This window comes from Fopius arisanus, unplaced genomic scaffold, assembly GCF_000806365.1.
Source record: "Fopius arisanus strain USDA-PBARC FA_bdor unplaced genomic scaffold, ASM80636v1 scaffold00004, whole genome shotgun sequence".
Taxonomy (NCBI): domain Eukaryota; kingdom Metazoa; phylum Arthropoda; class Insecta; order Hymenoptera; family Braconidae; genus Fopius; species Fopius arisanus.
This window is the reverse complement of record NW_011887743.1, coordinates 418,671-432,676: the sequence shown is the minus strand read 5'-3', so window position 1 is coordinate 432,676 and position 14,006 is coordinate 418,671. Positions and strand designations below refer to the sequence as shown.

Sequence of the window (14,006 nt, the reverse complement as noted above, 5' to 3'; positions counted from 1 at the left end):
ACAAAAAGATGTATAGATGATCAAAAGAGATGATGGCACCTGAAATCGATTGAGAGGAACGAAATAATATGAATTCCGAATTAAACTAAAATTATGTAAATTACAATTTGACAATCTTCTGTCACCATCTAGCAAGGGCTAATTAATCCTTATTATGAAAGTAGAAACACAAAAATGAAGTTTGCCCGAGTCGAAATATCTCGAAACGCGTAAGACTAATGCCTCATTGGTCGAGTCGAACCGCCAAATTCAAATTCGGCGCATGGAGTGCGCAGTAGGTCTCATGTACATTTCAAATCACAATCATGTCACGGGCCACACGGAACCAAAATAACAACAGAAATTGTTCGATAATATTGATTAACACGTGTTATTTTTGTTTCAGAGTCTAGCCACAGGTTGGACAGCGGCTCCCCATTCTGGAGGATACAGTTGGATCAGGACCTCCTGGACACTATAAGCGCTATTTACCCCGAGTGGTTCAAGGATTACACGAACAACAGAACCACCGCATCATCATCAATCTCAGCATCCTTCAACGGAAATCACTTAAATAACGACGAGCCCTCTAAATCAAACACCCAAAATCCCAGTATTCTAATTGACAATCAGTCCAACAAACTCAGTAAAATCGAGAGCAAGACCAAATCCAAGGCGAAGCGAATTGAGGTACTCAGGGAGAAACGAGAGAAACGTGAAGCTAAAGAGGACAGGTAAGGATCATTCTACTTAAAGTTTTCTGGATTTTTTTTTTATATTCCGGCCCTTTCTGCCCTGTTCTGGCTAATTGGCCCTCACCCCATGCACGTGGCTGTGGATCCTACACTGTACCGTATTCACTCTCCTATAGAACATAGGAGTGACATGGGAAACCACAGAAAAAACCATGTCGGTACAGGCGGTTGCTCTATTAGCAGCCTCCCGCTCATCGGTGTCTATTGAAAAATTCGATTCTACGGGGAATCGAACTCACAACTTTCAGAACAATAAGCTCGCACCTAGCCACTGAGCTACCGACGTCGGTGTTTCCGGGATTCACAGCGGAAAATAAATCAGAAAATGGCAAATATAACTCAAGCGTTCAATGAACAAAAGAATGGAAAACTTAAATATAAGTATCAGTTACGTTTTAGTGGTAAAACCAGAGTGTAATAATCAGGTTCAGGTGGCGATGATGCTTGAATTTCACCTTCCTATCATTCTAAACAGGACAATAAAGTGCCCCAGCTGTGCATTCCTTTTCTGCCATTTTACCCTATTTAGAATCAATCTTCATGTAGCCGTAAGGCTGCATGACCTCTCCGGTTTCCCCTTTCAAATACTCTAACGGCTTCATTGAAGGTTCTAATTTCGTAATTTATTATTTCTTCGTTATCAGAAAGAATATTTTCTGTTCGTGTAGAGATCGTTTAGAGAGCAGCAAGAAAACGGGAAAACGATACGAAAGAACAGCAGAGGGTAGTTTGACAACTGGAAGAAAGTCGTTAGGTGTTGACATATCACAAATATCCACTTCGGTGGCGGAAACAACAAAAATGGCTGAGAGCAATCGATCTTCACCGCCTAAAGCGGAAGTTGACGATTCACCACTGCAGCATGATCGTAACAAAGAATGTGAGTAATAAACTTATACAATTAGCTTTTTTAAACGTAAACTTGTCATCCTGCTGAATTTTCTGCATGTCTTGTGCCAACATTATTACAAAGTTCTTGTTTGTATATTTTGGTAAATCGTATAAATTATATTAATTACAAATGTTTACAGTTTAACCATCTGAGACTCGGTTTCACAGATTATTCATTCGGTCGACTTTAATGAATTTTTATAAACAATAATGAATAATTTCCAAAGATTTCTTTACCGCCAGTTTTATTCAATTTCCTTCACCAGAATAGTTGAGCAGCTATTATTTTGATCTTTATTATATTATTATAATTACAACGATAATAATAGAATGTTATTATTATGACAGTAATTCTATCCCGAAGTTAACACGAGGTTTGGCACAAGACACGCGACTCATTTGCTCCAGAAAGAATTCTTAATTAATAGATCTCGTGTCAGTGAAGGGTATTGAAAATATCCCTTTCGATTAATCATTTCGATCATGAATTCGATTGCTGAAATTGCGGGGCATGAGGAGCATAAATTATCGGTATCTGATTAAATATTCCGGATACTCGGTACCTGGCCGAGGTGTCACACTTGTCTGGATTTTTCGACATCATAAAGAGACTTGTAATACCTGGTCTCCATGTGTACTGGAACACCTGAACAAAAACAGACAATGATCATCGATTAATCGTTTTCAATTCCGATCAAATTGGATTAAAATATTGAACAACTGCACATGCGTATATTCTGTCGAGTTCTTAATTTAGTTTACGCAGTAAGACGGGAATTGCAATTTTATCTGAGATTGTCTAATAAAATTACAAAAAGGAGTGAACTCCATCTGTTTACAAATAATTGGAATATTGTATATTTTTAGAATTTTAGAACCACAAAATATTTGAACAAAAATCAAGCTTTTGTTAATAAAAAAACGTAAAATCCCATAAAAGATTTGAAATGCATTATAAATCGAGAACTTTCCATAGGATTTTAATGATTCGGTAAAATTACGGGACAATCCCATATTTTTTGCAGCGATGAACGCGATAAATAACTGAAACGTTTCAGCTTTATTTTCTTTCATTCCTATAAAATAACCGGCAAACGACTCCTTGTCTCGAATTACACAAATTGATTTCGAATTGTTGAGTAATTTATACTCAATATGTTCCTTCACCATTTGCAGAAAAATAGGGAAATGAGGCCCGGGTGGACTATCTATCGAATCATCCTTTGTTTAAATTTTATCTTTTTAGCCCAATTTACATTAAAATCTAGGATCAAATTTGTGTTTCAGGAGCTACTCGAATAGTTTTAAATATAATGAATAAAAAGAGGAAAAATGATTGAAGAGCGCTAAAGAGCGATATTGTTTAAAAGGGATCTACCAAGTTTACAAAAAAATAATAAAAATTACCCAGCTTACCATTGCTCTCCAGAAGATTCAGTGACAGCTAGATGCAATAGTAAGCTACGTATTTCTTATTATTTTTGAGCGAACTTGGTAAATCCCTTTTAAATAAGATCGATCTTTAGTGCCTTTCAATAATTTTTCGTTTTTTTTCATTATTTTTTCATGTCCATTCAAGTGTTTCCCGCAACACAAAATCAATCCCAAATTTTGATATATTTTACGTTAAAAATATAAAATTTCAACAAACGTGGACGTTCGATAGTCAGTCCACCTGGGCCTTAACTTGAAATATTTTTGAAGAGAAAAAAAAATGGATTTGTCGTTTTTGTTAAAAATCGAGTTAATGATTGTACAAATGGGTGAAGAAGGATAATGGATTATCACACTTGGTCTGGTGTGATCAACGACCTTACTACTCTTAGGATCGAGTGATTTGTTATACTACATGAGGATGATTACACCACAGTGGTAAAATAAGAGAAAGTATTCACATTGTACATTGTTGGCGGGTTTAATGCACCAGAGTGCGAGTGAAGGCGCCACCTATAATCGAGGGGTTCCCCAATCTTCTTACTCCTCTTGTGCATTATGAAATGCGCCCTTGGTCGTTGGGTCTTTAAGTATCTCAACGTGATTATTATGAAGCCGCGTCCATAATCATGCGCTCGTTTCGTGAAGGGCTGAGGAGGCAGGCACAAGCCGCCGATGAATTATCGATTCGAAATTGGCATTTTTTCGTTGTTGTTCCAGCGCTTCTTTTCAATGAGTTTTTTTATTTCTTCATTTTTCAATGGCCGATAAAAATTGAGGAGGCGGATTACTCGTGTTACACACGCGGTAAGTAATGAGAGAGAAAGAATGGAATGAGGATTGTTGTTAAAGTTGATGATTAGGTTGGTTTTATCACTAGGAATTAGTGCACCTGGTGCTGTTGGAACTTCCTGCTTGGAAGGATCAATCTTCATAAATTTTATGCAGTGAACGAGGAAGGGTGAAAAGGGAAATTGATTGATGGATGGAGCTCGAAATTTTAGAGTCAATTATTTCATTTTGTTGTGCTTCATTTGTCGAGGGAAAAATTCATCGTAAAACCTATCTGTTTATTTGGTTCATGTAGAGTAGAATTTTTCTAGAATAAAAATCGGGATATTCTTGTTAGAATATGAACAATGGCTGCAAACTCTTCTTTTTCTATTTTTTTTTTCTCAATTTCTTATTTATAATGTTCAAATTAACGATAAATTATTTCCACTTCATTTAGAATTATACATTTGACCCCTTCAATTACTGATTATCATTATTATCTATAAATTTTATGCTTTTATCTTACATCTGTTTATATAGTTAGATTGCTCCTAAGAATTGTAACTACAAAATCAAAATAAAAGGAAAAATAGTTTCAGTTCACACAATATAAATCGAACTCAAACTATTCCCGAAAACTCAAAGATTTGACTATTGACCTTCATATTAATATAAACTGGATCGATCAACTGCAGGAAAGAGTTTAACACTTACATACACATGTGTAAGAAAATGAGAGAATATATCGCCGCTCGTAATTAATCTGTAGCATTAATTATCGCTTGAGCGATTACGTCCCCAAGTGTACGTAATAATGATTCCGTGGCGTTCCAGTTGCATATCATACGTAGGTGACCCAACAACAACATATATCGTCGTCATAATATGTGGTAGACAGGAGGCGTGACTATTTATAAAGGTGATATCATCGACGATTACCTACGCTTTCACATTGGTAAGAGTAAATCATCAAAGTGGGAAGAGGGCGGCCTCTCACCCTGCAAAATAACACTTAATGCTACCTGATGATTTTCAATAGATTATTATTCATTCTTACCCTATCTCGTCTAATTATTTCAAATTTCCCTCCAATTCTAGTTGAATTAATTATGGGAAACTAAGTATTAGGCGTTTTTGCTCTTGGTAAACATTTAAAATGTCAATGATGAAATAATAATAAATAAATAAATTATTATTATTATCACCTGATCCTTTTTGATGTAGAGAAAAATCATTAATTCTTAGTCTGTTCGTCCAATTCGTTTGTAATTTTCCGAAAATTATTGTGGAATGAATTATTTGAAAATTGATGATATAGACAGTTTTGTATCCTTCGCAAAAATGAGACTTATATTGTAATAAACAATTAGATTTGATCATGAATTCACAATCTTTGCCATCGAATAGTTTCAAACTTTTGGTTAAATTATTGGAGGCAGTTAGGCCAATCGTGGAATAAATTATTGGAAAATTAGTGTTGTAGGTTTTGTGGCGAGAGGTTTTTTGCGGTTCGCAAACCTCTTGAGGATATGGATCGAGTTCGTGACGAGTTCCGAAAGTAATGGCAATGGAGGAGCACAAGCTCGGCGTTAACGAGGCGTGACCGTGGCGCTCATTTACCCGTCGTGAAAACCATTGGTTTTAAGAGTGAAGTTGAATCGAGAGGGAGTGAGGGGGATTAAAGCCAATGAGTTACCCATATGCCGCGTGCAATGTGAAATTTATTCATTCATTTCTCATTCATTCATTCATTCACTGGTACCGCAATCGGTTGTGTATGAGATTGGATGCTTATAGATTGTGGCCATGTTCCCTAAGTACATGTATTGTCTATAAGTCGGCGGATTTGAGATCGTTTATCACCACTATTTTTATTTCAATAAACGAGGATCAGGTGAAGTGGTGACGTGATGAATGCTCAATTGATCGAACACAGAGGGGAATTTAATGGTAAAATTCACCATGACCGTAGGAGCGAACGCCCTAGCAACATAGTTTTTATCGAATTATAATAGTTGTCCTTTTAATCGCGCTAGTAGACCATATATGATACTCTACGATGATGAACATATTAATAATTACATGGTAATATAGAAAAACTCATCATGCCATCGGGTAATAGTTACTATGCGACACATAGTGATGATAACGATATAACATGCTAATCATTACTATGTTCGATAGGGATTGTTACCATGTGCATTGTCTGTCGACACAATTTATATAGTAAGAGCATGGTAATAGTTGTTGTGTCAACATTTTACTGGTTACTATATCAACATAGTAATGGTGACTGCGTCAACATAGTAATGATTACTATGCCAGCTTAATAATTGTTAATATGCCGACGTGACAAGTACTGCTTCATCTGGAAGGCACTTAACTATTAACAAGTTTATCATATCGCATAGTAACCCCTACTATATTTCGTAGTAACTATTCTCATATCCACGGTAATCTTTACTAAATTTTGGTCATGTTTACAGATTTTTGCAGATTTCTATACACGAATTTTAAACATTCAATTTTTTCCGCAAAATCAGCGTTTAAGCTGCTTTGGAAAATTGTTTAATATTTTCAATTTTAGCCAGTGGAGATATTTTTTCAATGTTCATGCTGTTTTAGACATAGGAAGACATCTTAATATAAAATAATGTAAAATGATACATTTCCATGACGATGGATTTCTCTCTTAATTTGTTCTTCAAAATAAATATTAACAGATGAATGACTTTGACGTAAAAACTGTCACCGATAAATCGTACGGAAGGGATAATATACTAGAATTAATCTACTGCACTATTTTAATTGAGTTATTCCACACGCGACGAGAATGAAATGACTCGCGGATTCCATTCATTTCAAGAAAAAAGGCAGATATTTTTTTACTCATTTACTGGCGCTTTCGTTATTTTGTATACAGTGGCACTGCAGTTAATTTACCGAGCGAACCTTCGTTGTAACTTTCAGCTTCTGACCCCAAAAAAACTCGACTTTTTGCAGGCACGAAGTGAGGAAACAAACGAAAAAAAAAAGACCCGGATTAAATAAATTATATAAAATCAGTTTTTTTATTCATGATGAAGTTCCTTGATTTATCTGCATACTTATTTTTGTACTTCTCTCATATAAATTTACAATTTTATATATTTCCTAATATATTTTTCAAAATGTAAATTTTTTCACATTAAGCATTTTTCCAGAGCGTTCCATAATTTTCTAGAGTTCTATCGTTCTTCCTGAATATTTTTCTCATATATTTTTTCTTCCGTGTAAAACCCGAATGAAGACATGAGCAATAATTATAATAGTGATTCAAGATGGATCACTCGGGTGCGTGGGCACATAATATACATACCCCCGTTTTTTTCACCTTTTATTTGAGAAGGTGAAGGCTTTTAATTTCAACGGTATAAAAAAAAATTCAACGGGCGCCTCTAACTCTCCTATCGGTGACTTGAATGCATGTAGATGACGCTTACTTTCCGGGGCGACGCGAATGTATAGACTCGCCGCCAATTCGAGATATCTTAAGCCGGTTCGCCCACGGCACCAGCCTCAAACCACATCGAGCATTTTATGAATATGCAAGGGATACAGACACTCTACGATTTATTTATACCAATGACGCCAAAGATATCGCTTATTACCAGCTAAAGGCAAGGGAAAAGGGAAAGGGAATGAAATTCATAAGCAGTATTGACGAATTGATCTGCTGACAAAAGCTACGAATTGATCTGTTATCTGATCCGAATCAGCTATTCAGTCATAAATGCAACAAATAATATTTCATTCAACCGTTAGCCGATTTGAAGGATATTTGAATTTATTGAATTTTTCGGTTGACACAAAACGAGAACCGCCTGAGGCACCTGAGTATTTTGTTATAGTTACCGAATTGCAGGTGACACAATGCGCCATCTAGTTGAGGGGCATACGCATAGTACCAACTATAGCTGTTCCATAATTATTATCCAATCGTCTAGTTAGCTCAACCTAACCTCTCGTCATCGCGTGATTCTGTTGGTACTATTTACCGGTGCCATTCGGTCACCCAGGCTATATAAGATTAACTAATTCATTAACTAATGCTTCAAATTAACGATCAAATTAGCATCATCTAGTGACAGCAAGACAAATATTTCCAGCTGCGCACGCAGAACGAATTAGTTATTGTGAAAAAAAGGAATTGGTGTGCGTCTAGGATCGATTTAGTTTACAATAAGAGAAATTGCGAGAAAATTATTGGTTTGTCAATCCAATTTGCTATTGAACTCTACTATTCGTTAACTATTAATTCTATCACATAAGAAATTTTAATAAAATAATTTATATTACAATGATCGTTATAGAAGAAATCAAGCGAAATCACTTCCGGTGAGATTTCTTGTATCATAAATAATACCACTACCTCGATTTTTATTTGCACATTTCTCGATCAACCTTCGCCGATGATTGAATTATCAATAAAACACAAGTTGCTATGGGACACGAGCCATGCATGACCACGTCCCTCGAACAAGTTAAGAATAATTATGTGATTGTCAGTATAAACGGTACGGAAGTGCTTCCTTGCTGCAACAATCGACGTCTAACGGCATCAATCTCTTCCGGTGTCAATAACAAATTTGATAACTCTCGGGATAAAAGATTCTCCTTAAAAATGGAGAAAAATCCTTCCGCTATCTTCCACCAGGATCTAATCAATTGTTTAACCCCGATAGAAAAAATTTATTGACGCAATCTGAGCGTCAGTTAAACGTAACAAGTGCTGCGATTGAAATTCAAAATGCGAAACAGACCCCAGTTGACGGAAAGACGTCTTATAGGAAGGAAGTGAAGCTATTTGTAATTCTCGGCTCGATACTTTGCAAGACTTCATATATAATACAGTGCATGAGCAAAAGAGATGGAGACAGATAAAAATATCATATGAGCCAAGGAACTCCAATGACCGATTGTACTGAGGTTGACAATTATATGTATGTTTCAATTGAGCGTTCGTCCTTATAACTCTGACGCCTACACGTATCACCAGCGAAACGGGATATTCTTCATTTTCTCTCATACCTTCTTTCTGTGATGGATCGTGCTGCCCCTTTCGATGATTTATTTTTATTCAAATGATTAATTTTATGTTGAAAAACATCAAATAAATCACTTATTCCACCTGAATAGCATTAGAAATTCTTTTATTAGACAGTTATTTGAATGGGCCATAGAAATGATCTTGAAAAATCGAAGGGATTCTCGATTGATGAAGAGATCTTTCGAGAAAGCTTTTAACTCACAAACAACATATTGGACATATTTTTATCATCATTTTTCATGCCGAGTTATTTTTTTGATTCTCGATTGTTCGAGTATTGAATTTCAAGGTTTTGGTAGGAGTTTAATATACCGCATAGTGACTATTAAGATGTTCCGTAGAAACTATTCGACTGTCAGCGGGAGTTTTTTTCAGATTTATCAATGTAACTATATTATATGTCAACATGGCAATAGGTATCATATCATATGATCACAGTTACTCTATGACACGATATTAACTTGGTAATGGTAACTATTCCCACTTCCAGAATATTTTCTAAACTATAACATTCGATTTTCTCCATGCAGGAATTATGAAGCGAAGACACTATTACATTGTGCAGTAACTCCAAATCTATGAGAGAAGCTGATACTGATATAAATTATCAACTAAACTGAAACTATATTAAACTATATTTAATATTAAACCATATTTTTTATAGTTTTGCTAAGTTATGGAATCCACTATGCGCCGATACATAAAATTCTAGAACTTAAAGTCTGCCTACGCTTCGATCGGCAAAACGATCGACCACCTGGTTCAAGATCTCTTCTCACCACGTGGCGTGTCCTTCCATTGTGAAATGGCTGGGACAGCAGCACATTAGATACATTAATCTTCTGACTAGACTATCGAAAGTCCTCGAGATGCTTTTAGATACACCTGATGCATGTTAGTAAGGACACTATTGAATATTCTTTGCCACCTGAGGTGCAGTCGTGTGGGTACAGGAATCATCGGTTAACTGTATATTGGCCTTAAAGGTTTGGAAAACAACACGGTAAATAATACTCACCGTTAATCGTGCTTATAGTCCTTTGGTGTGAACAACCATGTTTAAAATAAAAATTTTAACAAAAGAATTTTACAGAGTTCAAAATAATCAACTGCGTTGGGGACAGAAAGTCCTATTTCTACAGCTTCAACGAGTAACCAATGACAAAACAACAATCATGAGATAATGATTGCTGATTTCATAGTGATTTCTAGTGATTTCTTGGGATGCTTGATTTCTTCCGATGGAATGTCTTCCGGGGATTTGAAAAACGTATTCTCCCGATTTTATGATTTCAAATTTTTTATGTCAATTACAAAAATCAAGCGCAATCATTAAATGAGATGTTACTATTCCGAGAATAGTTATCGACACGGAATTTTTTTTACGACGAGAGTCAAGGAGGTATCAAAATTATTGCCAGTGATTTCATATGAAATCACTTGAAGTCATTGAAATTCCATGACTTCAATGATTTTAGGACTGATTTCATGGCATTTCAATTCAGAGTGACACAGTGATTTCGTCAATGAATAACCCCTCAAGGCAACCCTTTCCTTTTAAATGATAGCAGAAGGATAATTTCCAAATGTACACGGTGTTCCGTTGAAGACTGCATGGGTAAACTCTTGAAAGTCTCAATTAACGATCCCGATGTTAAATTACGATTCTATGCAGTACTTCACTAAAAAATGAGTAAATTATCATAAAATATAGGCCGTATTGCACATTAATCTACTCATTTCTCAGAATTCGTCGTATCGAAGGAACCTCCGGTGTTCGGTTGAAGATTTTTTGAATTGATCATCAGAGAATATATATTTCTGTTTCAAATGTAGCTTCTTCGAATCATGATCATTCCAATCTCGTAATCTTCATTAAAAAATTTCCTAATGACGTTTTTGAAGATTTCTTGAAATTTCACTCACTGAGTTGACAGACTTCTCAGTTATATGAAGTTAAAGCCAATTTTAATTGAAAACAATCATTGAATTTTTTGAAATTCAATGATTTCGATTGATGATTCAATGAATTCAAACAAATCATTGAAATTTCCATAGGAACCGTGAAAATTCACCTTTAAATGTCATTAAATTTTCAATAGATTGAATGTTCAAGTAAATTATTATTTGAATTTCCAACGTTTCCACGATTTTTCATGAAAAATAGCAAATTACCAGAATATTTAAAAAATTAACTGATTCATCAATGACGAATTCTACAGAAATTTCATATCGCCTTATTATTGTTGCAAATTCCAAGTTTTTGTACTTGAAATTTTAGGTGTAATTTTTCAATAGTTTACTATGTAATTATAACCACCCTGTATATTCTCAAGGAAACATTTCCACTTGCATTAATTTCCAAAACATCTAAAGCAAGATTATTAAATTAAGAACTTTCTTTCCATGATGGAATCGATTGAATAAGGCCGTCATTCCTTCAAAACGTAAATTACGCGATTCAAAACGTAAATCAACTATTTCATAAAGGTCATTAACTTTTTTAATCTGATCTAATTTACGAATTTCAGATAATAATATAGATGAAAAATGAGGGAAATAACGTATACCATAAACTGCAATTTAACATAAAATTATCTGCGAGTATGATATCGCTTGGCAGATATAAAGGTGAAATAAAAAATATCGATCACTCAATAAATAAAAATAATGTGTCGTCACTAGACTAACCTATGTCGTCAGGTGCTACCTAGCAGCCTTGATACACATATTCGCCTACACATAATAATCTCGTCTTTTCCATCTTCCGCGTTAATACACCCACGCATTATCGCTTTACCCGCGTCAAGGACAGCAACACAGGTAACTATGGCGTGCAGAAACGCTTCATTACATTATCTCACTGAACATAACTGAAAACATGAAGTCGTAGAATCTCTCAAGTCACTAGTTGTGATCACCCTCGCTTCCTACACAATCCTCGCTTCCTCCAGACATTGGTTATTCTCACGTGCATAAGACCTGTAGAAATATTTTAAAAAATTATGTAAACATCCTCCTCCACATGTTCTCGTTTCGTCATTAATCGGAGATCAATAGTTTTTGCATGAGATCATGAGTTTCATTAAACCCGGTTTGACACAGCTAGGGTAATTTGCAAAATGGGGAGAGCAGAGTGGAGTTTGAGAATATTATAATGTGGGTGGGGACCTCTCAGCGGGTCATCGGGGTCTAATTAACAATTAGCAATATAGCGAGAATGAGAGAACCCTTTTGCAACAACTCTCAATGTTTTTTTAAACTCTTAACCACCCGCACATACTTTATCTGTCGTTTTTTATTTTCTTTTTTTTTTTATTCTCGGTGCCGTTGTTATTCCTCTCGCGCAGCATGACCAAGGCACGTAACTTAACTTTGCATTCACCACTCTTGTTCCCCTTATTCTCCGGCGAGTTTTCGCCTGTACTCTTTCCCAATCTGACTTATATACACGCGAAAACGAGAGAAAACACACGGGATAAATAAAAATGAAAATAAAAATAAAAATACGGAGATGAAAATAAGCTGGAAATTAAATTTGTAATCCTGGTCTGTTGTGAAAGTCCGTCGAGGTTAATCGATCCCCGCCCGCGCAATTATTCTTCAATGCTACTGAATATGAATGGGCGAGTTTTTTTTATTCAGTTCAAGAGATTCGAATTTTCAGAGGTCCTTTTAAACCCGAGCTTTCAGCTAAGCACATGTCTATTAATTTGTATTTTTCAGAAATTTATTCAAAAATATAATTTTTCATTATTTATGTAAAAAATAATAAAATGTGTATCTCGTACCTACTTTTTTATTTATATATTTATTATAAATTTGAAACGAAGGGGAAAAAATTATAAACTTTATAAATATGTTTTTTGTGCTTAATAATATAAAAAAAAGGAAAATTTGTATTTTACTAAATATATTTGGAAAATACCTTCAATTGGAAAATTTATGTCAGATTAAAAAAATTATATCAAATACATATTTTTACATTTTTTTTTTGGTTTTTTGGTGGAATTTCAAGGAATAATTAATTGAAAAAAGATATTGATTTACTATTTTTAGTATTGATATATCTGTTAAGTGCAAAATTAGGCCGCCAAGTCTGAGTCTTTATACCTCAATTATTCCTAGAAGGTAATAGATTTTTTTAAAATAAACATAATGAGTGTTGACAGTTCAAGATATATTTTCAATAGAGAAAATAACAATTTTAAAAAAACCCCAAAGGCTCCATTGGGTGGGTCATCTCTTATTTTATATTTTTCATAAAGTGGGGAAATATACGAAATCATTTATATTTTGAAAAATATATTAAAAAATATTACGAATTACTCCAATTTACATTAAAAAAAAAACAAAAAATATGTATTTTGCACATATTTTTTGTATACTCTTTAGAAATACAAAACATATATAGCACTGGTCGATAGTATATATTTTTTGAATATATTGTTTCACGAGGGGAACCCACTCTATTTCGAAAAGCTTTTCCATTTATATTTGGACCTTCATATTTCAAAAGTTGGAAATGTTCCTTTCGTTATTTCTATTCGACGTATTCCGTTAATTACCGAGCACATAATTAGAATGATGGGTAATTAGGAACAATTACGACATTCTCATACTTTTTTTTATCATTTCCGAATTTTTCTCAAGTGAGAAAATAGTTAATTGGTTTGATAACTTCCTGCATTAATTTCAGTTTGACTACTGTTTATTAGTTTTACTTTAATTAGTGATTCCCGACTAATCATAGGTCATTTATTGTTTATTCTTCCTTTGAATCTAGAATAAAAATTAAAAATGAAGGGGCATATGTCCTTTAATTAACACACTTTATGTGGAGAAATACATTTTTTGTAATAGCCGCAATTTTTAGGAGTTTAATCCTCATTAATTAATACATATATTTATTTAATATATATGTACATTTAGGGGAGAGCCGGGTAAAATGGGCCACTGGCAGAAAAGGATTTTTAACTCATTCTCAGTCATTTCTTTTTCGCGAGAAAAAGTTGGAGTCAGTGTAAATGTGATGTTCCGGCCTTTTTTGCGAGTTTAATTTTTCTTTTAATTATCCTGTTGTT

At 34.5% G+C, this 14,006-nt stretch overlaps 1 protein-coding gene across 1 annotated transcript in view; it reads left to right on the top strand.

Annotated features, from left to right (window-relative positions):
- Nucleotides 1-14,006, top strand: part of LOC105271123 (Myocardin-related transcription factor) — a 138,617-nt gene that overhangs the window by 84,816 nt on the left and 39,795 nt on the right. Inside the window, exons 2-3 of the mRNA XM_011312479.1 lie at nt 386-713; nt 1,403-1,614. Coding sequence (XP_011310781.1) covers nt 386-713; nt 1,403-1,614 — 540 coding nt within the window. The remainder of the gene's footprint in view (nt 1-385; nt 714-1,402; nt 1,615-14,006) is intronic.